The sequence below is a fragment of the Scyliorhinus canicula genome, chromosome 19, assembly GCF_902713615.1.
Source record: "Scyliorhinus canicula chromosome 19, sScyCan1.1, whole genome shotgun sequence".
Lineage (NCBI taxonomy): Eukaryota > Metazoa > Chordata > Chondrichthyes > Carcharhiniformes > Scyliorhinidae > Scyliorhinus > Scyliorhinus canicula.
This window is the reverse complement of record NC_052164.1, coordinates 38,532,646-38,556,841: the sequence shown is the minus strand read 5'-3', so window position 1 is coordinate 38,556,841 and position 24,196 is coordinate 38,532,646. Positions and strand designations below refer to the sequence as shown.

The window sequence follows — 24,196 nt, the reverse complement described above, 5'->3', positions numbered from 1 at the left end:
CCCCGTGCCATGTGTGTAAACTTCCACCCCCCCCCCCAACAACACCACCTCACCCCCACACACCAACCCTACCCCCACAACCTCACCCCCAGAACAGCCTCACACTGCCCTCATCCCAACACCAGCCCCACAACCCCGCCAACCCACTATCCCCCGGCCCGCGGGCTAATCATGCTTCCTGTCTGGTGTCTTGCAGGACCTGATGGTGATGGTGCGGGTTGATCTGGTGTCCCCCGTCCTCAGCTACAGCCTCAGCCAGAACTCCTTCGTGTACCGAGCAGTGATGGTGACATCAACACGGTGGTGACCATCTGTCCGAATCCCAGGGCACCCCAGAACTCGAGGCTGATGTTGACATTGATTTCCCGTCACAGCTGTCTCCAACACCCACTACCATCCCTGAGACACTCACCTTGGTCAGGCACTTTAGTGAAGAGGCTCCTGGGACACTCCCTGGTGCTCACCATACAGACGCTCCTGTACATCAGAGGGAGGTAGGAACTCCCCAGTGTGCAGACGGTGAGAGGGCGGGCTGACCCCAGGGACTAGCTGCCGTCTGGTTTCGGGCTCCTGGAATGGACAGTCCCATCAATCGTGGAGATGTAGTCGCAGAGCCAGGGACTACAGGATCCAACACCTGCAGGTGCAGTTGGAGGACTCCTCCTGCGTGCAGGAGCAGGAGGTGGTGCCGGCCATGCGGCCATCCAGTCCCCGGTGGAGGCCTTGGGGGTGAGAATTGTCTATGGATCAACATGTCTAAGGCCTGGGGCAATCCCTCATAGGCAACCATCTGCCAGGGCCACCTGGAAATAGCAGCGGTGCTTCTCTGTGCGGCCCAGTCACAGCTGGCCAAGGCTGAGAATGGCGGTGGCATTGCCCAGGTGCTGGCTGACATGACCCAGACCCAGAGAGAGATGACGCAGTCACTCGCATGCAGTGGCACAGACCCAGAACGTGGTGGCACAGTCAATGGGTGAAGTGGCACAGTCCCAGATGGAGGTGGTCCATTCCCTGTGCTGCATGGCTGTGCGCATGCAGACCCTGGCTGAGATGGCAGCGGGCCTCTAGGACTAGCAGCGCCATGGGATGGGGGAGCCTCAGGGGTTAGTTCGTACCCCATCCCATGGAGTAGCTGGGGGGGTCATTGGGCAGTCCGAAGAATGTGGAGGCGATGGGGCCCATGCCGGTGACTCTTGCAGACGAGGTGTCGGAATACTGCAGCACCTCAGACTCCCCTTTCTCCTGTACCTGGTGCATCTGGTTGGCAGCGGGCAGAACAGGACGGCACCATGCCCGAGAAGACGGGCGCCAAAGGGGATGCCCTAAGTCGCAGGCAGGAATCTCAGCAGGCCGTCTCCACTCCTGATGTACCCTCTGGGGATCCACCTAGATGTAGCGTTAGGGACTGTAAGGCCAGAAAGTTAGACACTAGTTAAGTTGGCACGGGTGCAGGACACAGTTTAGTGATAGGAGCGAGGGCACGTATCTGTCTTTCACATTAAACACCTGTGCACAATGTTACAACCTGCCTCTGTGCATTGTCATATGAGTGTGAGGGGTGGCCTGTCTGTGGGGGGGTGGGGGGGGGGGGGGGAGGGGTGAGAGTGGGATGGTGGGTGGGAATTGGGAGACTTTGGCTGGGCTAGGCTCATGGACCTCAGTTCAGTCATTGATCACCGCTCTGGTGTCACATCCCCACCTCCGCCACCCAAGGGTATCGAGGGGGTGCAGATGAGCAGGGGTGGGGGTCGGCAGGTGGTGAAGGGGGTGGGTGGAGGTGGGATACGATGTCCATGTCCCTGGCCAGTCTCCCCCCAGTTGGTGAATCTGGAGGTGATCAGGGCGTCCCGTGCCCATTGGCCCTGGTGCACACATCGTGCAGCTTCCCATGCCTTCCTGGGCCCCATGTCCTGCCCATCTTCGCCCTCCCCTCCTTCCTCCTCATCGGACGAGGACTGGTGTTCATTCTCCTCTCCTAGCACGTCACCCCTCTGCTGCATGATGTTGTGGAGGGCACAGGAGGCTGCCACGATGTAGGTAACTGTCCCCGTGTCATACTGGAGGCCCCACCAGAGTGGTCTAGGCACCTGAACCTCAACTTCAGGATGCCGAAGCACCGCTCACTCATATCCCTGGTTGCTGCAGGGGCGTTGTTGTAGCGTCTCCGCGTCACTCTGTGGATACGTGCCATCAGTCATGGCTGCAGTGGATAACCTCTGTCACCCAGAAGCCAACCTCCCAACCGGGATGCGCCTTGAAGAAGCCAGGAATCATCGAGTGTGTGAGGATGAATTCGTCGTGCATATTGCTCGGGTATCGGGCGCAGATACACCAGCTGCACGTGCATCGAGTGGAACTCATTTTGTTTTGCGTAGAGCAGCCTGTCATCTGCAGGTGCTTGTAGGGCAACCTAAATCCAGCCAATCACCCCCTGGACCCGGGGCATGTCGGCGATGGTGGCGAACCACGCTGGCCGGGCATCCTAGTGGGCTCGGTCCATGTTTAAATGGAATTATTGTGCCGACTGGGCATATAGTGCCTCTGTAATGACACGGATGTACCTGTGCACTGAGGTCTGTGAGATTCCGGACAGGTTCCACTCGGCATCTGGAAGGGTCTCGTGGCATCAACGTTCAGGATGACAGTCACCTTGATGGCCACTGGGAGCGGGTGTCCTCCCCCATTCCTCTGCGGTGCCAGATGCGCCATGGTCTGGCAGATATGCCGCACTGTGTCCCTGCTCAGCTCGGGTCTTTGACAGCAGGCCCGAAGGCCCGATCTGGCAAGTCCTCGAATGGCACGTGCTGCTGGCACACATGAGGGTTCATGCAGTGCCTCCTTTGTGCCTCCTCCTTGGCCTGTTGGGTGGCTGGCTTTCCATTCCCACTGGCTGCCTCCTGTTCCAGTGCTGCGCGCTCTGCTGCTGCAGCTTCCTCCTCCTTGAGCAGCTCCGGCTCATACAGCAGCAGAGCATTCCCCAGGGCCGCAGTGACTAGGAGGAAGGCCACCATTGCTGGTTGTATTCCAATATCCATTGCCTGCAGGGAATGAAAGGCCATTAGCATGGCGCATATCCTCGTGCCCAACTAGGTCCAATGAAATACATGATGGCCCGCGTTGGCACTGTGGACTCTGTCCCCGCGTGTATCCCCCCCCCCCCCCCCTACGTACCCCTGGCCCCGTCAGTCCTCAGCATCTTTGGGCCTCTGGCCATGGTGCCCATCCCTGCTGCAAGAGGTACCATCGACTGGCTTTGCCCTTGCCAGCGGTACGCTTCACAGCCCCCGTCCGGCACCTACCCACAGGGGCTAATGTGGGGGTTGACCTGGGTGGGCCGCATGATGCCTCACTGGTGGGTGCTGGCCGGTTGGGGGGGTTGGTATGGCGGAGGGTGGGGTGGAGGGGTGGGGGGAATGGGGACACCCATATGACTGGTGTCACTCTGCAGCATCCGGGTCCAAGGGGGTGGTGAGTGTGGTACGCAGCAAGACGGCTGCCTTGCCAGGCTGCGGCAATTCCGGTCCACGCTTGGACACCGCCCCTGTCTCATTGGGGGGGGGGGGGGGGGGGTCACCCTAGCCCACAGCCCATTCCCCCCATCACCACTCCCCCACCCCCCGGCCCTAGCAAGGCCCTCCCCCCCCTCTAGCCAGCCAGGCCAGTGTCAGGACCGGCAGCCCACAGTCGCGCCTCTCCGTGCCCTACCTCCTCTCTCTCCCTCATCAGCCGCGGCACAAGTTTCACTATTTTTTGTTTAAAATAATTTTTATTGAAATTTTTACAAAATATAAACATCTCAACTCTATTAATAAAACAACCGCAGTAACACCCCAAGAACAATACCCACCTAACTTCAAAAGCAACTACAAACAAAAGAAAAAAAATCAAAAGAACACCCAAACAACAAAAGGGAAAGAGATAACACCCGCCACATCCCACAAACCCATGTACACAGTTCTCCCTCCCACCGATCCAAACCCCCCCCCTCCCTCCCCCCCCCCCCCCTCCCCCCCTCCCCGGGTTGCTGCTGCTGCCGGCCTATTTCCCTACCGTTCCGCCAGGAAGTCCAGGAAAGGCTGCCACTGCCTAAAGAATCCTTGTACTGATCCCCTCAGGGCAAATTTCACCTTCTCCAATTTAATGAACCCCGCCATATCATTGATCCAGGCCTCCACGCTTGAGGCCTCATCCTCGTCCCAGTCATGTGGGCCCTATGCAGCACCTTGAACTGTATGAGGCTAAGCCTCGCACAGGAAGAGGAGGAATTCACTCTCTCCAGGGCATCCGCCCACGTCCCCTCCTCAATCTCCTCACCCAGCTCCTCTTCCTATTTACCCTTCAGTTCCTCCACCGAGGCCTCGTCTACCTCCTGCATCACCCGGTATATGACCAAAATCCTCTCTCCTCCAACCCACACCCCCGGGAGCAACCGATCCCGCACCCCTCATGGGGGCAGCAAGGGGAACCCCTCCACCTGCTGTCTGGCAAACGCCCTCACCTGCATGTACCTAAACATGTTCCCTGGGGGGAGCCCAAACTTCCCCTCTAGCTCCCCCAAGCTCGCGAACCTCCCCTCCACAAACAGGTCCCTCAACCTCCTAACCCCTAGCCTGTGCCAGCCCAGAAATCCGCCATCAATACTCCCTGGGACAAACCGATGGTTCCCCTGTATCGGGGCCTCCATCGAGCCCCCCATTTCTCCCCTATGCCGTCTCCATTGCCCCCAAATTTTGAGGGTAGCCGCCACCACCGGGCTCGTGGTATACCTCGCTGGAGGGAGCGGCAACGACGCCGTTACCAGCGCCTCCAGGCTCGTGCCCACACATGACGCCGCCTCCATCCTCTTCCATGCTGCCCCTTCCTCGTCCATTACCCACTTACGCACCATCGCTGCGTTGGCAGCCCAATAGTACCCACAGAGGTTGGGCAATGCCAGCCCCCCCTATCCCTGCCCCATTCCAGGAACACTCTTCTCACCCTCGGAGTCCCATGCGCCCACACAAATCCCGTAATACTCCTGTTGACCCTCCTAAAAAAGGCCTTCGGGATAAGGATGGGAAGGCACTGGAACAGGAACAAAAACCTCGGGAGCACCATCATCTTAACGGACTGCACCCTCCCCGCCAGTGACAGCGGTAACGTATCCCACCTCTTAAACTCCTCCTCCATCTGCTCCACCAACCTTGTGAGGTTGACCTTGTGCAGGGCCCCCCGCTCCCAGCCACCTGGGCCCCTAGGTACCCGAAGCTCTTCCCCGCCTGCTTCAGTGGGAGCCTACCAATCCCCTCCTCTTGATCCCCCGGATGCACCACAAACAACTTGCTCTTGTCCAGGTTCAACTCATACCCAGAGAAACCCCCGAATTCACTAAGAATCCTCATAACCTCCGGCATCCCCCCCACCGGGTCCGCCACATATAGAACAGGTCGTCCGCATACAGCGACACTCGATGCTCCTCCCCACCCCGCACCAGGCCCCTCCAGTTCCCTGACTCCCTCAATGCCATGGCCAGGGGCTCAATCGCCAACGTGAAGAGCAAGGGGGACAGGGGGCACCCCTGTCTCGTCCACCGGTACAGCCGAAAGTACTCCAACCTCCTCCTATTTGTGGCTACACTCGCCATCGGGGCCTCGTAGAGCAGCCTCACCCACTGGATAAGCCCCTCCCCAAACCTCTCCAACACCTCCCACAAATACTCCCACTCAACCCTATCGAAGGCCTTCTCCGCATCCAATGCTACCACTATCTCCGCCTCCCCTTCCATGGCCGGCATCATAATGACATTGAGGAGCCTTCGCACATTCGTATTCAACTGCCTTCCCTTCACAAACCCCGTCTGGTCCTCATGAATGACCCCGGGCACGCAATCCTCTATTCTAGTGGCCAGGATCTTTGCCAGCAGCTTAGCGTCGGCGTTTAGCAGCGAAATCGGCCTATATGACCCGCACAGCAGAGGGTCCTTGTCCCGCTTAAGGATCAAGGAAATCAGCTCCCGTGACATAGTTGGAGGCAAAACTCCCCCCTCCCTTGCCTCGTTAAAGGTCCGGACCAACAGGGGGCCCAACAGGTCTAAATACCTTTTATAAAATTCCGCCGGAAATCCGTCCGGCCCCGGCGCCTTCCCTGACTGCATGCTCTCTATCCCTTTGACCACCTCCTCCAGCTCGATCGGCGCTCCCAGTCCCTCCACCTGCTCCTCCTCCACCCTCGGGAATCGCAGCTTGTCCAAGAAGCGCCCCATTCCACCCCCCTCCACCGGGGGTTCCGACCGGTACAGTTCCCCATAGAAGTCTCTGAAGACCCCATTAACATCTACTCCCCTCCGCACCACCTTCCCAGCCTTATCCGTCACTCCCCCAATCTCCCTGGCCGCGTCCCGCTTTCGGAGCTGGTGTGCCAGCATCCTGCTCGCCTTCTCCCCATACTCATACACCGCCCCCTGTGCTTTCCTCCACTGAGCTTCCATCTTTCTGGTAGTCAATAGGTCAAATCTGGCCTGAAGGCTACGCCTCTCCCCCAGCAATCCCTCCTCTGGGGCCTCCGCATATCTCCTATCCACCTGCACCATCTCCCCTATCAGTCTCTCCCTCTCCCTCTGCTCCCACCTCTCCCTATGGGTTCGGATGGAGATCAATTCCCCCCTCATCACCGCCTTCAATGCCTCCCAGACCGTCCCCACTCGGACCTCCCTGTTGTCATTGGCCTCAAGGTACCTCTCGATACACCCCCGAACCCTCTCGGCCACCTCCTCATCTGCCAGCAGCCCCACCTCCAAGCGCCAGAGCGGACGTTGGTCCCTCTCTTCCCCCAGCCCGAGGTCCACCCAGTGTGGGGCATGATCTGAAATGGCAATGGCGGAGTATTCCACATCCTCCACCCTCGAAACCAACCCCCTGCTCAGGACAAAAAAATCAATCCTCGAGTAGGCCTTATGTACGTGGGAGAAAAACGAGTACTCCCTGCCCCTTGGCCTCGCAAACCTCCAGGGATCCACCCCCCACCATCTGGTCCATAAATCCCCTCAACACCTTAGCCGCCGCCGGCCTCCTACCCGTCCGGGACTTGGATCGATCCAATGGGGGATCCAGTACCGTGTTGAAGTCCCCCCTCCACATGATCAGGCCCCCCACCTCCAGGTCCGGAATGCGGCCCAACATACACCGCATAAACCCCGCATCGTCCCAATTTGGGGCGTAAACATTCACCAACACCACCCGCTCCCCCTGCAGCTTGCCACTCGCCATCACGTACCTCCCGCCACTGTCAGCCACCACATTTAACGCCTCAAACGTCACCCTCTTTCCCACCAGGATCGCCACCCCCTTCCTCTTCTCAATACTTGGCCCACCCATCCCTTCCTCAGCCGAACCTGGTCCACCGCTCTCAGGTGTGTCTCCTGGAGCATGGCCACATCCGCCTTCAGCCCCTTCAGGTGCGCAAATACCTGGGCCCGTTTGACCGGCCCATTCAGCCCCCTCACATTCCAAGTTATCAGCCAGATCAGAGGGCTCCCTGCCTCCCTCCTCTGCCGATTAGCCATACCCCATCCCTTGCCCACCACCGGCCAGCGTCCCCCGCTCTGCTAGTTTCCCACGGCGGCAACTCTTCCCCCCCCCCCTCCAGCACCCCCTGCGTCCTCCAGCTCCTTCCTGACCGTTTCAGCAGCAACCCGGTACCCCCCCCTCCTCCCCCCACCCTGGCTAGGACACCCTCCTAGCCGCGCCCCTCCCTCCATTGCACTCCCGTGAGCCAGCTAACTCCCGCCCTACCTCCGACTCCTCCCCACGTGGGACTACCCCATCTCCATCGTGCCCGTCAATGGGTCCTCCCCCCCCCCCACCCACCCCCCCCGCTCTTGCGCGGGAAAAGAAAACAGCCAGCAACGACCCACGCTTCTCAGCCCCGACCCCGCCCCCACCATCTCCCAGCGCGGGAAACCCGCAGAAAGCCCGCGCTTTTGCCCTGCCCGGCCCCGCCTCCTCTAGGGCAACTCCCATTGTCAGTCCCCCCCACCAGCTCCCCGAACTCCCCGTTTACCCCCCTGCCCGAACCCGTCCACCAGACCCCTACAGAAAAACCCATACAGAAAAGACAAATCGACATCACCCCACCCACCCTAAGGCCAACCCACATCTTACATTAAACCAAGCAAATACTAATACAATATTATACAGCATCCCCCATCTTCGACCCTCAGTTTGAGTCCAATTTCTTGGCCTGCACAAAGGCCCACGCCTCCTCCGGGGACTCAAAATAATGGTGCCGATCCTTATAGGTGACCCACAGACGTGCCGGCTGCAACATGCCAAACTTCACGCCCCGTCTGTGGACCATCGCCTTTGTCCGGTTAAACCCGGCCCTTCGCCTCGCCACCTCCACACTCCAGTCCTGGAAGATCCGCACCTTCGTGTTCTCCCACTTGCTGCTCCGCTCCTTCTTGGCCCACCGGAGCACACACTCACGATCCACGAACCGATGAAACCGCACCAACACCGCCCGCAGCAGCTCGTTCGGCTTGGGCCTCCTAGCCAGAATTCTGTGGGCCCTCTCTAACTCCAGGGGCCCCTGGGAGGACCCAGCCCCCATCAGCGAGTTTAACATAACCGCCACATAGGCCGTCAGGTCCGACCCCTCCAGCCCCTCCGTGAGGCCCAGGATCCGCAAATTCTTCCTCCTCGACCGGTTGTCCAGCTCCTCGAACCGCTCCTGCCATCTTTTATGGAGCGCCTCGGGCATCTCCACCTTCCCCGCGACGGCCACATCCTCCCTTTCGGAGGCCTGCTACTGCAGCTCCCGGATCGCAGCCCCCTGGGCTGTCTGGGTCTCCATCAGCTCCCTGGTGGTTACCTTCAACGACTCCAGCAGCTCCACCTTAAGCTCCTGGAAGCAGCGCAGCAGAGTCGCCTGCTGCTCCTGAGCCCACTGCCTCCAGTCCTCCGAGTCTCTGCCGGCCGCCATTTTGTCTTCCTTCCCCCGCTTTTTCAGGGGTGCTTTCTCCGTTTTTCTCCTTACCCCACTCCTGGTCCGGACCATAAGACCATAGGGGTCGACTCCTGTCCTCTTCCCACTTCGGGATTTGCCGACACAGCTCCGTTGGGGGCCCTGCAAAGAGCCCCAAAGTCAGTTTTCAGCGGGAGCTGCCGAATGTGCGGTTTAGCTCCGCATTGCCGCCACCGGAAGTCCAGTTTCACAATTTTTAAAAGCACAAGCGAACCTCGCCGTCGGGAATTTGCCCCGGTGGAGGCCTTGGAGAATCCCAGGTTGGGCCTGCTAATGATTTGCCAACAGTGTCTACTGTACATGCGGAGTGGAATGCATTGACGCTGCTGTTGAGGCATCGGAGAATTGCGATTGGTGTGAAACCAGACCCGCCACGATTTCGCCACCAAAATGGATTCTCCACCCAATCGCATTTCTCGACGTAAAAAACCCGCCCTATGTGTGGCGAAAAAATTGATTGTCATTTCACAGAGAACCCATTCCACGTTGTTAGGGTAGGCCAATTCATCACAAACATTTGCAGCTTTCAAACTTTTGAACTTTATCCAAACTCTCATCATTTTATACAGGACATTCTCTTACCTCCTCGCTGCACCTGATCTTCCGTAGTCTTGGAGCGACAGGGTGAATATTCTGCAAAGGTGTTGAAGTTTTGAGCCGCTATTCTACATGTGCCCGTAGGAGTTGGTCCACTAGTTCTATTCTTCATTGAATATTGCCAGTGATACATCGGTGCACAGGCCTGCAGATTGAACACAAATGGTAAGTGTTGATAGCTCAATGCACAATTCTGTGCAGGCATTGATAGGATTGATTGCTTTAGTCTTTTAGGTTTGATGTGACCATTAATTCACATGACACGTAGTTGGAAGTGAACAGTGGTTTTAATGATTTTACAACGGAGCCTGCCTGCGATGAGATGAACTGGCAGGCAGGCTCAGACTGCCAGGCTTTATACTTCTGGTTAGTGGGAGGAGCCATGGGCGGAGCAAAGGGTGGAGCCCAGTACAAACTCCTCATCTCCCCTAGGGGCAGAGCCGCGCAACTGCCCGTATACCGAGCTTACACAGACACAGTACATCATATATAATAACAGTGTGAATAACACGGACTGTGATTCACCACATTCACCCCCTGTAAAAATTGAGTCCAGCGGGGGTGATGTGTCTACCAATTCCCAATTGCGAATTACAAGTTACAAGTTACAATTTACAGGTTATAAATTACAAGTTAAGTCGATCTGGTGGCCGAGTCGTCCTCTGGGATTGATGAAGCCCCGGGGTTGCAGCCTCTTCTAGTGGCTGGGCGGTGGCGGTCGGCGAGGGTACCATGGCGGACTCCGGGGGTGATTCGGTCAGAGCTTCGTATCCAACTGGTTCGACTGGTGACGGGGAGCGCCGGAAACCCAATGGCGCGGGGGCGCGGAGCACGGGCAGCGAACCTGCAGGCGTGGGGGCGCCGGGCGCGGGGTTTGGGAGGGGTATAGTGCGAGGGGTACCTCGGCAGAGGTAATGTTGGAGTTGGATCCTGCAGGCGCCAGGTCCCGGAGGGAAACAGTGTCCTGACGGCCGTCAGGGTACTCTATAAATGCGTAGTGTGGGTTCGAATGGAGCAGGAGCACTCTCTCTACGAGTGGGTCAGTCTTGAGAGTCCGGGCGTGCTTCCGGAGGAGAACCGGGCCCGGTGTCTTCAGCCATGCTAGGAGCGAAACCCCCGTGGTAGTGCCCCTGGAAAAAACAAATAGCCGCTCGTGAGGGGTCTGGTTGGTGGCCGTACAGAGGAGGGACCTAATAGCATGGAGCACGTCGGGGAGGACTTCCTGCCAATGGGAGGTCGGGAGCTTCCTGGACCGGAGGGTCAGTATGACGGTCTTCCAGACCGTCGCGTTCTCCCTCTCCACCTGCCCATTCCCCCTGGGGTTGTAGCTGGTAGTCCTGCTCGAGGCAATGCCCTTTTCGAGCAGGTACTGACGCAGCTCGTCGCTCATAAAGGACGAACCCCTGTCGCTGTGTACGTAGCTGGGGAAACCGAACAGGGTGAAGATACTATGCAGGGCCCTAATGACTGTGTGGGAGGTCATGTCGGGGCACGGGATAGCAAAGGGAAAACGAGAGAACTTGTCGATGACGTTCAGGAAGTACACATTCCTATTGGTCGAGGGGAGTGGCCCTTTGAAATCGATAGCGAGGCGTTCAAAAGGCCGAGAAGCCTTGACCAGGTGGGCCCTGTCTGGTCTATAGAAGTGCGATTTGCACTCCGCACAGATCGGGCAATCCCTGGTGATGGCTTTCACCTCCTCTGTGGAGAAAGGCAGATTTCGGGCTTTGACGTAATGGGCGAGCCGGGTGACCCCCGGGTGGCAGAGGTCATCGTGAATAGCTTTCTGGCGGTCGTCTTGCACGCTGGTGCACGTGCCGCGGGACAGGGCATCTGGGGGCTCGTTGAGCTTCCCCGGTCGGTACATAATATCGTACTTGTAGGTGGAGAGTTCGATCCTCCACCGTAGGATCTTATCATTTTTGATCTTGTCCCTTTGAGAGTTGTCGAGCATAAATGCAACCGATCTTTGGTCGGTGATGAGGGTGAACTTCCTACCTGCGAGGTAGTGCCTCCAGTGACGTATCGCTTCCACGATGGCTTGTGCTTCCTTTTCGACCCAGGACTGTCGGAGTTCCAAAGCGGAGAAGGTTCGGGAGAAAAAGGCGACTGGTCTCCCAGCCTTATTTAGTGTGGCTGCGAGAGCGACCTCTGAGGCATCGCTCTCTACCTGGAAAGGGACGGATTCATGGCCGCTTTGGCGATGTCCTCCTTGATACGAGTGAAGGCCTGACGAGCCTCATCCGATAGAGGGAAGAGTGTGGCCTTAAATAGTGGGCGGACTTTGTCCGCATATTGGGGGACCCACGAGGCATAATACGAGAAGAATCCCAGGTACCTTTTGAGAGCCCTGGGACAATGAGGGAGAGGGAGTTCTAAGAGGGGGCACATACGGTCCGGGTCGGGGCCCAGGACTCCGTTCTCCATGACATAGCCGAGGATGGCTAGCCTGGTCGTGCGGAAATCGCATTTCTCCGAGTTATACGTGAGGTTGAGTTTCTGGGCAGTCTGGAGAAATCGATTGAGGTTAGCAACGTGGTCCTTCTGGTCGTGGCCGCAGATGGTGACGTTATCCAGGTACAGAAACGTGGGCCGCAGCCCGTACTGGTCCACCATTCGGTCCATTGCTCATTGGAACACCAAGACCCCATTAGTGACGCCAAAGGGAACCCGGAGGAAGTGGAAGAGGCGGCCGTCAGCCTCAAACGCCGTGAAGTGGCGGTCCTCCGGGCGGATTGGGAGCTGATGGTATGCAGACTTCAGATCCACCATGGAAAAGACTTTATAGTGGGCGATCTGATTCACCATGTCAGCAATTCTGGGGAGGGGATACGCATCGAGGAGCGTGAACCGATTAATAGTCAGGCTATAGTCCACTACCATTCGGAGTAGCTAGTGCCCTGGATTGTTAGGGTCACAATGGTGCGCCCTTGGAGGTGAACAGAGTGGGAGCCCGAAGCGAGGGAGATCATTTGACGTGCATGGAAAAAAGGGAGTGAACAGCGTCTTACTGGTTCTGGGTGTACGAAGCTCTCGGTTCTCCCGGAATCAAAGAGGCACGGTGTCCTGTACCCGTTGATTTCAACGGTCATCATGGAGTTGCGGAGGTGCTTTGGACGCGACTGGTCCAGTGTCCCGCGGGTAGTCAGCAGCTCGATCAGCTGTGCTGGAGTGGTCCCGTGATGATTGCCCTCTGAGTTCGTAATCTTCTAGTCGAATTTCTGAGTTGGAAGAAGATGGCCGCCCCCGCGGATCGCACGTGGCAGGCGGCGAGGAAGATGGCGCCCAGGTTGGCGGCACCCATGAGTCGCACGTGTCATTTGGGGGCGGAGTCAGAGTACAGGCCGCAGCATTTCGGGGCATGCGGGCCTGTGGATTCTGGAAACAGGTGCTCTGGGCTGCCAGGAAGTTAGACGAGGAGGCCTGTTTCGCCAGGCAGACCCGGGCGTAGTGTCCCTTGCGACCGTAGCTGCTGCAGGTCGCGTTACGGGCCAGGCAGTACTGCCGTGGATGCTGGGGCTGCCCGCAAAAGTGGCACACTAGGGCTGCGTGATGGCTGGGTGGCCACGTGGCGCAGGCCTGGGGCAGTTGCTGGTCAGGGGCCCAGGATGGGGTCGCTTGGTCCGCGGGGAACGAGGTGAGGCTGCGGAATAAGACCTCCATAGTGGTACCTAGTTCTACCATGTCCTCTAAGTTCTGGGCCCCTTTTTCTAACAACCACTGCCGCACATAACTCAATCTGAGGCCTGCCACGTACACATCTCTAACGGCAAGTTCCATGTGCTGTTTGGCTGATACAGCCTGATAATTACAGTCCCGAGCTGAAATCTTTAACTCCCGCAGGAATTCTTCTAACGACTCCGCGGGGCGCTGGCGGCGTGTCGTAAAAATATGGTGCGCGTAGACCTCGTTGATGGGCCTCACATACATTCGATCTAGCATGGCACAGGCCCCCGTATATGAGTTGGTACTATTTATTTGAGAAGATATACGGTGGCACATCCTTGCGTGCAGTAGACTGAGTTTCTGCTCCTCTGTAGTTTCTGGAGTACTTGAATCGGCCAGGTAGGCCTTAAAACATCTGAGCCAGTGCTGAAAGATTTCTCTTGCCTCTGCAGCCTGCGGGTCGAGTTCTAGTCGGTCAGGTTTGAGGGCTGATTCCATAGTTGTTTCTTGAGTTGTTTCTTCGATTTCTTCTTATCGATTTCTTCTTGTTTCCTAAGATCATTAAATTGATGTGACCATCAATTCACACGACACGTATTTGGAAGTGAACAGTGGTTTTAATGATCTTACAACAGAGCCTGCCTGCGACGAGATGAACTGGCAGGCAGGCTCAGACTGCCAGGCTTTATACTTCTGGTTAGTGGGAGGAGCCATGGGCGGAGCCATGGGCGGAGCAAAGGGTGGAGCCCAGTACAAACTCCTCATCTCCCCCTTGGGACAGAGCCGCGCAACTGCTCGTATACCGAGCTTACACAGACACAGTACATCATATATAATAACAGTGTGAATTACACGGACTGTGATTCACCACAGGGTTGGATTCACTGTTTCTGAGACTGAGTGTTGACACCAGCGGAGGATGTGTGGAGTTTTACGACAAAAATATTGGCGCAACACCCAGCAACCTTTAATGGGCCAGCACCGGCGCTGCGTGGAACACCATAAATTCCGGGGAAAACGGTGACGGATTCGTCGGGTCCGGGATTGACACTCATGAGGCTCACACGCTGCAGCCGCACTGAAATGGTCGTTCCTCCCACACACACCATACCAGCCAACAAGGTGGCTGGAAGGAGAGCAGCGCCATGGTTCAGGGACGCTGACTGGAGACCCTCCTGGATGTGGTGAAGGAGAGGTGGATCGCCCTTTACCCCGGTTGGGAGGAAGGCCGGCAGGTGCCGCCATTTGCCGTGCCTGGGCGTAGATGGCAGAGGCAGTCAGCGCAGTGGGCAAGGTATCCTGGACTGGCATGCAGTGCCGGAAGAAGCTCCACGAACTTCTCAGGGCGGCCAGGGTGAGGTAGCTGCTCCGTGCCCCTGACACTAACCCCGCATCCCCCACAATCCCATAACCCGGCTCCTCCCCCCCAGGGGACGACCAAACCCCGACCCTGCCCCACATGGCCAGCACCCATGACATCCACCATGGCTGGGTGCCCTGGCACTGAGGTTATCATCTACCCAACCCCTCGGCTGCATATGTCAGACCAGCTTCATTGTATGTGTTTCCACCCACCCTCCCACCCCCCCAAAAGGCCGCACACAGCCGCCGGGACTGGAAGAATAACGGAGGGAGACCACCAGAACTGCGGCCTCTCACCATGCCCGAGCAGAGGGCAATGAACATGGCAGGTGGCCCAGAGGAAAGGGAGGTCACCAGGGTGGAGTGCAGTCATGGCTGAGCAAGTCAGACCCCGCTGAGTTGCAGTTCTCCATGACACATGTGTCGAGACCCCCCCCCCCCCACCCTCACCTCACCCCACACCCATAGCACCCTCACCCCCACACCACCCTCACCCCCACAGCCCCTCACCCCCACGCACTCCACATCCCCACACCCGTCACACCCACTCCACCCTCATCCCCCCACACCCCCCTCACCCCCACACCCGTCACCTCCACATCCCTCACTCCCACACCCCTCCCTTACCCCCGCCAACAATCCCCCCTGCCCGCTGTCTAATCGTACATGCTGCCTTGTGTCTTGCAGGACCTGGCGGAGATGGGGCGGGTCCCCAGCCAGTGCCAAAGCCAATCCCCCCCCCCCCCCAGACAGTGGAGCCCTGAAGGGAAGAGCAGCCTGAACACCAGCCCTCCGCCTGAGACTCAGGACACCCCGGAGCTCGGGTCGAAGAATGATACTGACTTTCCGTCACAGCTGTCCCTCACATTCTCCACCATCCCAGAGACTCTCACCGCAGTTGGGTGCTTTAGTGAAGAGACTCCTGGGACGCTACCTGGTGCGCACCACAGAGCTCATCCAGTGCAGCAGGTGGGAGCACCCAAGAGGCCTGACGGTCGAAGGTCAGGCCAGCCCCAGGAATCAGCTGCCATTGAGATAGGTCCCAGTCTTCTGAAAAATCCCAACTACAGATGTAGTCAGAGAGTCAGGGACTACAGGAGGGGATGACGGCTGGTGTCCAGCACCTGCGAGCGTAGGTGAAGGAGTCCATTCATGTACAGCAACAGGGTGTGGTGCTGGCCATGCATGCCACCCAGGCTGCACCGCACAGGTGGCGACTGCGGTGGAGGCATTGGTGGTGACGGTTTCGGCTGTGGATCAGCGTGTCTAAGGCCAGGGGCATTTTGTGCAGGCGGTGGCTGAGGCCCAGGACTGTGCTGCCCTCTCATAGGCAGCCATGTTCCAGAGCCACCTGCACATTGCAGCGGCACTCCTCAGCATGGCCAAGTCGCAACAGGCCATGGCTGGGAACGTCAGCGCCATTGCCCAGGTGCTGGCCTGCGTGGCGCAGACACTGGGCGAGGTGCCCCAGTCCTAGAAGGAGGCAGCCCAGTCCCAGAGGGACGCGGCCCACTCACTGGCTGATGTGGCACAGACCCTCAAGGTGGTGGCACAGTCGCAGCGTGATGTGGCGCAGTCCCAGACAGAGTTGGCCCATTTCCTGTGCCGCGAGCGTACAGACCCTGGTCAAGACCAGAGTGGGTCTCCAGGACTGGCAGTGTCAGGTGGCCTGGGTGCCTCAGGAGATGGCTCCGCTCGCACCCCCATCCCATGGAGTAGTCTGGGGGCCTTCAGTCACCCCAAGGGAGGAGGAGGTGCTGGGGCCCGTGCCAGTGACTCCTGCAGGGTAGGTGTCAGAACACCGTAGCACCTCGGACTCTCCCCCTTCTTTCCCTGGTGCGTCTGGTGGGCATCGGGCAGAACAGGGTGGCACCCTGTCACCCAGGACGCCAAGGAGCAGTCTGGCCCATCCAGGCCAGGCCGCCCCAGGTGACGCGCACCAACGGGGATCTTGTCGTAGGGTAGGAGCCAGAGCAATCCGCCTCCACTCCTGCTGTACTGTCTGGGAAACCACCTAAGCGTAGTGGCCAGTGAGGGAGGTACTGGAGGGGTGCGCTGTGACATGGGGGGGGGGGGGGGGGGGGGTGAGGAGGTAGGGGCACCTATACGGCCGGTGTCACTGTGTAAAACCAGGGGCCGAGTTGGTTGGTCAGTTGGTTTACAGCCATAAAGGCAGTGGGTGCCTGGACATTGACCCAGTCCTGTAGGGGTCACACCGGGTGCTCGGCCTATTGCCTGTTCCCTCCCTCCCTGGCCTGGCAGGAATCACTGCAGTGCAGAAGCAGGCCATTCAGCCCATCAAGTCTGCATCAACCCTTGGAAAGTATGCCCTAGTTTGGCCCAAGTCCCGACACTATCCCGGAACCCAATCCAACCTTTTAGACACTAAACATCTGCCAGTTTACCCTCTGATGTTAGTTCCTCTGTTATTTGGCCTTTCACACCCTTTGTCCTCTCTGGGGACTGCCATTAGCAATCTTTCCCCTTGGTTTCTGTGTCTATTAGCACTCTGTTCCCTTGGTTTCTGTGTCTATTAGCACTCTGTTCCCTTGGTGTCTGTGGCTATGACTTACCTTTCATTTTCTCGCGATACAGTATAAATATTTCCCACTTTCTAAGTCTTTTAGCTTTGACAAAGGGTCATCTGGACTTGAAACGTTAGCTCTTTTCTCTCCCTCAAGATGCTGCCAGACCTGCTGAGATTTTCCAGCATTTTCTCTTTGGTGTTGAGTAAGGCACTTTTCTGCCCTGTCTGGCTCAGCTGTACCATAACCAACTAAAGGCACCGATGAAGCACAATACCTTTTCAAAGTGGAGGTGCTGCAAATAATGATTATCAGTGTCCAACTTGAAAAGTATTAACATTCCCAAAATCCGCAGTCAAAGTATTTCCTCGTCAGTTCTTGATGCTACAGAATCACTACAGTGCAGAAGGAGGCCATTCAGCCCATCAAGTCTGCACCAACCCTTGGAAAGAGCACCCTAGCTTATCCCACGCCCCAACACTCTCCTGTAACCCAATCTAACCTTTTAGGCACAAAGGGGCAACGTAACATGGCCAATCCACCTAACAGGCACTTTACAGTATGGGAGGAAACTGGAGCACCCAGAGGAAACCCACAAAGACACGGGAGAAAGTTCAAACGCCGGAATTGAACCAGGGTCCCTGGCACTGTGAGGCAGCAGTGCTAACTACTGTGCCACCATGCCACCCAAGCAAGTAAGCAATAACGTCTTGCAATCCTTCAAATGCAAATTTTTGGATTGCCTCCATGGTGTAGTAGACAAAGGTACTGCCTGGGCTTATACTATATTCTCCCATGCCATGGTTCAATGTCCTGATATATGCTGAATATTGAAACAGGCCATTTGGCCCACTGGTCTAGGTCAGTGCTAAAACATCACAAGAACCTCCTCCCACTCTTATTCCTCCAACCCTATATTAACATATCCTTCTTTGCCATTCTCTCTTTTGCTTGTCTAGTTTTCCCTTCACTGTATCAATCTTATTGGCCTCAACTAGTCTCTGTTGCAGTGAGTTACACATGCTGACCGTTCTTAGGGTACGCAAGCTCCCGCGGAATTTTGCCTCGGCTTTATTACTGATGATCTTACATTTACAATGTATTTATTGCTCTGGTCTCACCTGCGACTTCAACTAAAACTGCTTCAATCATCTGGGAGCTGAGAGAAAAATCTAATAGGGGTCTAATATGAGTAGCTATTAAGCAGCTTTTTGCTGAAAAGTACAGGGATGGATTCTCCATTGCCCGATGCAGCGATTGGGAATCCTGATTGGCCGGAAAATAGAGTGCACCCCGTGTGGTGGTATGGATATGAGCACTGCCATTGGTGCAGAGCACTGGCTTCCCATTGGCTCTAGCTGGTCATGTGCCTCTCGTCCGATTGGTTGGGACTAGTCATGTGACTGCTCTCCAATTGGTCGAGAGGCAAGTAGGCCCCGCCTCCGAGGTGGGGTATAAGTACCCAGAGTTCCCGGCGGTCGGTCATTCTCTGTAGTCGACCACTGGGCTAACAACTAGCTGATTAAAGCCACAGTTTGGATCTTAAATGTGTCTTGAGTCGAATTGATGGTACATCACCCCGCAAAACGGGTTTGGTGTCCATTGTGATGCTCCGATCCCCCACCAACTGCCTCAGGGCGCTACCTGTCCTGTCGGGCAGGAGAATGCAATTTGGGGATTTGCAACCATTTTAATTTAATGAAAGGTTGGAAGCCCAATTCACCAACCACCACAGCGGAACATCCTCCAGTCCGGCTTTGGTACAAGTTTGTTCAAGCGTGGCCCTAACACGATGGACAATGAGGTGGGTCAAGGGTCAGTGCAGAACCCAGGTGCCACCTAAAGTCCATCAGAAGACCCCCTTCCCACACTACAATGCAAATCCTGCCCCAGCCCACTGACAAGCTGGGACATCTTCCCCCTACACCACGGGAAAAACAGGTCACCCTCCCCCACAGCATGCAGGCATGAGGGTGACCCAACACACTCTCCCGTCGACCCCCCCGGGCCCCCCCATCTCAAACCCCCATTAGAGACCCTCATCAGAGACCCCCTTCAGAGATCCCCTTCAGAGACCCCCTTCAGAGACCCCCTTCAGAGACCCCCTTCAGAGACCCCCTTCAGAGACCCCCTTCAGTGACCCCCTTCAGTGACTCCCTTCAGAGACTCTCTTCAGAGACCCCCTTCAGAGACCCCCTTCAGAGACCCCTTCAGAGACCCCTTCAGAGACCCCCAGAGACCCCCTTCAGAGACCCCCTTCAGAGACCCCTTCAGAGACCCCCTTCAGAGACCCCCTTCAGAGATTCCCATCAGTTACTCCTGCCTGAAAGCTGAAGAGCAGCCCAGCCAGTACAGTGAAAGATCATTGATTTTTTTACTTACCCCTCCCTAACATCTGCTGCCTCAGACAAAAATGTTTAAAGCATACTTGAAAAGGCTTCAAATCCCCTGACAGCCTTTGAAGTGCAAAACTCTCACTCTATTTCACACAGCAATACATTGCATTAGCCAGTGATTGACAGTTTCATTACTCCATAGACAGGTGCTTGATGGATTGTTGATCTATCTTTCCCATTATGCTTGAATGCATCTCCATTACCCTGCTTTAATGCCAACCGCAATGTTTATAAATGCTCTTGCTATGATTGACAGCTCCTCACCACATCAAAAGCAGCTATGTTATTTCTGCTGTGAATAAGAGGAAGTGAAATTACTTAGCTCCAACGTGGGTGACTGGGAGTGGGAGGCGGTATTGGGACATGGGTGGCAAAAGTAGTGTTGTGGGGGAGAGGGGTGACTTGCTGCCAGACCTCAGGATCAGGCCACCCCATCAAAATGGTGGCCCAGTACAGGGATTCCGGCGGGCTCTCCACCATGTATATAATTGCATGGTTAAGGAGAGAGTCTCACACTTGGGCCCTGCTCCAAGCAGAGACTAGACCCAATTCTCCACTGGCGGGAGCACTTAGACTCCGGAATGGAGAATCCCGGCCCAGATGTCAAAGCGTCAGGATAGGTTCAACTGGGATGCTCTCTCCACATCATCCACCACCCTTCTCCCTTCCCAACCCTATTAAAGAACCAATTGGCACACAATTGTTGGATACTGACATTAACAATATCCAGCTGGATGAGGAATCAGAGAGCAAGTGGCAATGTAAGCTGTACCACGGCAAGGGTCAGTGGAACATGAAGCATAATTCAAAAAGCAAAAGGGAGAACAAAATTCTTACATTCAAGTATCTGCTTTGTTCAATAATTAATCACCTAAATTTGGCGTGAAATTTATCTGTGCCAGGTAATTGAGCACATCAGGAATCCAATCAGTGCCGGGCCAATAGTATCCCATTAACAAACTAATAACCTGAAGAAGGAAAAGCAAACACTTATTCATCAAAGAACTGTTGAATATTAAAGACTCCTTGTCAATGTGCCCAGTGGTATTAACTATTAAACAGGAAGCTGTGACAGAATGTTTGACCTTACATGGAGGCGAGAACGGATGTGCATGGGCATGTCATTTTGCACCATCGACAGGCAAGCCGGTTTGCTGGCACCATCTCACCACCGACAAAACATCACAAAGGAGAGAAGCTCTCCAACAACCAACAAACAAAAAGAAAAAAAGACAGAAAAAGCAAACATGTCCTCACTCCTCCTCCTCCTGGTGACGGTGGACATCCGAGGGTGGGGCCGAAGGGGCTGAATGGGCCAGTCAAACGGTCGCATTTTCGTGAACTTGAGAAGCTTGAAGGCGGACGTGGCCTTTTTTGCAAGGAACACACTTGAAGATCAGGGATCGGACTTGGCTAAGGAATGGGTGGAAATGTCTTTCATTCGGGATTTGATATGAAGCCGTGGGGGGTGGCAGTGTTGAGAAATAAACAGGTGGCGTTTGAGATGGGGAATATTGTGGCAGATTTGGGAGGGAGGTTTGTGATAGTGAGTGGGAAGCTGGAGGGGGTGACGGTGGTTTTGTCCCCAAAATGTTTATGTCCCCAAACTGAGATGACGTGGAGTTTATGAGGGGGGTGCTGGTGAAAATCCCGGAGTGGACTTGCACCGGTTGATCATGGGAGGGGACTTTAACATAGTCATTGAACAAAGTTTGGATTGGTTGAGCCAGAGGTCAGGGAGAGTGTTGGTGGTGACGAAGGGGCTGTAAGGATTCATGGAGCGCATGGTGGGGGGGAAGTGGGTGGAGCCATGGAGGTCTGGGAAGCCAAGGGCGAAGGAGTTCTCATACTTTTCCCATGTGCACAGGGTGTACTCCAGGATTGATTTTGTTCGTGGTGGGCAAGATGCTGCTGGCAGGGATCGTCGACTCGGGGTATTCAGCAATCGTAGTTTCAGACCTCACCCTGCACTGGGTGGATTTGCAAGTGGACCGAGTGGGGCCCCAGTGCCCACAGTGGTGACTGGACTTAGGGGTGTTAGCGAATGAGGAGCTGTGTGAGCGGGTGAGGGCCACCATTCGGAAGTGTGTGAACTGAACGATATGGGTGAAGTCTCAGCTGCTATGGGAGGCACTAAAGGTACTGGTTAGGGGGGGAGTTCATATTGACCCAGGCACTTATGGAAAAGGTGGAACAGGCAGAGATGACAAGGTTGGTGGACGGAATTCTGCGGGTGAACAGGAAATAGTTGAAGGCCCCAGAGGCAGGATTGTTGAAGGAGATGCAGAAGCTCCAGATGCAGTTTGAGTTGGTATCCACGGGGAAGGCAGTAGTGCAGTTATGGAGAGTCACAGGGCAGTGTATGAGTACGGAGAGAAGGTGAGTAAGATACTGGCCCACCAACTCAGAAAGCAGGAGGCGACGCGTGAGATCAGAAAGGTGAAGGACGGGAGTGGAAGAGTGGTACTGGATGCAGTGGGGATGAAAGGGGTATTCGAGGAGTTTTACAGGAGGCTTTCTGAATCGGAGCGTTGGATTCCCCGAGGTGGAGGAGGACCTGATGGAGGGTCTGGGGGTCCCCATTGGACTGGTAAAGGTGATGGAGGGTATGGTACGATGCAGGCAGGGAAGGTCCCGGGCCCGGATGGGTTTCCTGTAGTATTTTAGAAGAGGTTTGGGAGACCTGGGGCCCCTGCTGGTGAGGGCATATAATGAGGTGAGGGAAAAGGGGGTGCTCCCCCCGACATTATCGCAGTCGTCCAGATCCCTAATATTAAAGAAGAATAAAGATCGGAGAAGTGTGGGTCCTATCATCAGCTATCGCTATTAAATGTGGACGCCAAATTGTTGGCCAAGATCTGGGACTGGATTCACCGGTTGGCGACGGCAAAATCGCGTTCGGCGATCTGCCAGAGAATTACAGTTTCCGCCCAAATGGGGGGCGCCGCCGCTTTCGCGATGCTCCGCCCCCTCCAAAGTGGCGTACTCAGAGAGTACGCCGCGCAACGTATTGACAGGCTCAGGACATTACCTGAGGCCCGCCCCCCCTGATGCTCCGGCCCTGACCGGCCAAGTTCCCGATGCCGTCGGTCCCGTGTGGTCTCATCGTCGGGAATTCGGCATGGCGGCTGCGGACTCAGACTAGCACCGTCACAGTCAGGGAGGGCCAATCCACGGGCAGGGGGTGCTTTATTATGGGCTGGGGACACTGTTGGGGGGGGGGGGGTGGTCCGGGGTGCGCTAGCCAGCCAAAGGAGGGGAAATTTCTTGCGGTCCGGGTTCGCGAGCGACCTCCGCCATATATCATGCGCGGCTGCTGGAGGCTGCTACCGTGCGCATGTGCAGCCGCGGAGCCGGCAATTCTCCGGGCTGTATCGACAGCAAGAGCCGGGTGCTCTACGCTGGCTTGATGCTAGCTCCCAGCCAAATGGAGGATCGGTGACCATTTTACACTATTTCTTCTGTCGTAAAACGCCACCATTCCTAGGCCGGTGTGGGGACATAGCCTCAAAATCGGAGAATTCAACAGCTGGCCTTGCGAATTGAGGACTATGTGCCGGGGGAGATAGGGGAAGGTCAGACTTTGTAAATGGGAGGCAACTGTCAGCGAATGTTAGAAGTCCACTAAATGTGATAACGATGCCCTTGGAGGGACAGGACGTGGAAATGACAGTAGCAATGGATGCAGGGAAGGCTTTTGATTGGGTGAAATGGGAGTACTTGTGGCAGAGTTAGGACGGTTCAGGTTCAGACAGGGGCTTGTGGATTGATCCGACCGTTGTTGAATAGGGTGTCAGTAGTGAGTGTGTGGACAGATCAGATGAGCTTGGGGTACTTCAGGCTGCACCGTGGGACAAGGCAATGGTGGCCACTCTCCCCGTTGCTTTTTGCCTTGACAATAGAGTCCTATGTCATGGTGCTTAGAACGTCAAGGAGCCAGAAAGGGATTATCATGTGGGAGGTTGAGCACAGGGTCTCACTATAGTGGATGACCTGTAGCTTTATATCTAGGACCCACTGGGAGGGATTGGGGGAATTATGAGTATTCTAGAGGAATTTGGTCAGTTTTCCAGATATGAGCAAAACATGGAGAAGAGCGATGTGTTCTCGATCGAGGCCAGGGGGCAGGAGAGGAGGTTGGGTGATCTGCCGTTCAAGGTGGTGCCAAACATAATGAGTTACTATTGGGCAGCAAACATTGCTATGGTGAGAACGTGGGTAGTGGGGGACATGTTAGAGTGTGGGCGGATGGAGGCGACAAATGGGGCAGGTGAAAGCAGGGAACTCACTCCAAACCCTGGTTTAACGTGAAAATTAATATTTCAAGTTATCGTTCATTTGTATTCAGCAAAGCATGTTTTAGAATGCAATCTACTGCTCAATATTTTGTGGGACTTTGACTTCCATCCAACTTTCCTCCATTCTTTACACCAAATCTTTGCGATTAACCCCAGTATGCATGCCCTCTTGACTCAAATCCATAGTCCTTTCCACTCCATAGGCCTTGATTTGAACCATGTGAACTTACCACAACTTGCTCCTTGCGTGATTTGATTGTTGCCCCAAACCATTGATTGGATTTATAATCCTTCATCTCTTCTGATTCACTGCGGATATGTTGGTCACCTGCATGAATAAATTCAGATTATT

At 55.8% G+C, this 24,196-nt stretch overlaps 1 protein-coding gene across 1 annotated transcript in view; it reads right to left on the bottom strand.

Annotated features, from left to right (window-relative positions):
• Nucleotides 1–24,196, bottom strand: part of LOC119954309 (integrin alpha-8-like) — a 194,029-nt gene that overhangs the window by 139,243 nt on the left and 30,590 nt on the right. The window contains exons 3-4 of the mRNA XM_038779427.1: nt 24,075–24,172; nt 9,583–9,742 (exon numbers count right to left, since the gene is read on the bottom strand). Of these exons, the coding sequence (XP_038635355.1) occupies nt 9,583–9,742; nt 24,075–24,172 (258 nt within the window). The remainder of the gene's footprint in view (nt 1–9,582; nt 9,743–24,074; nt 24,173–24,196) is intronic.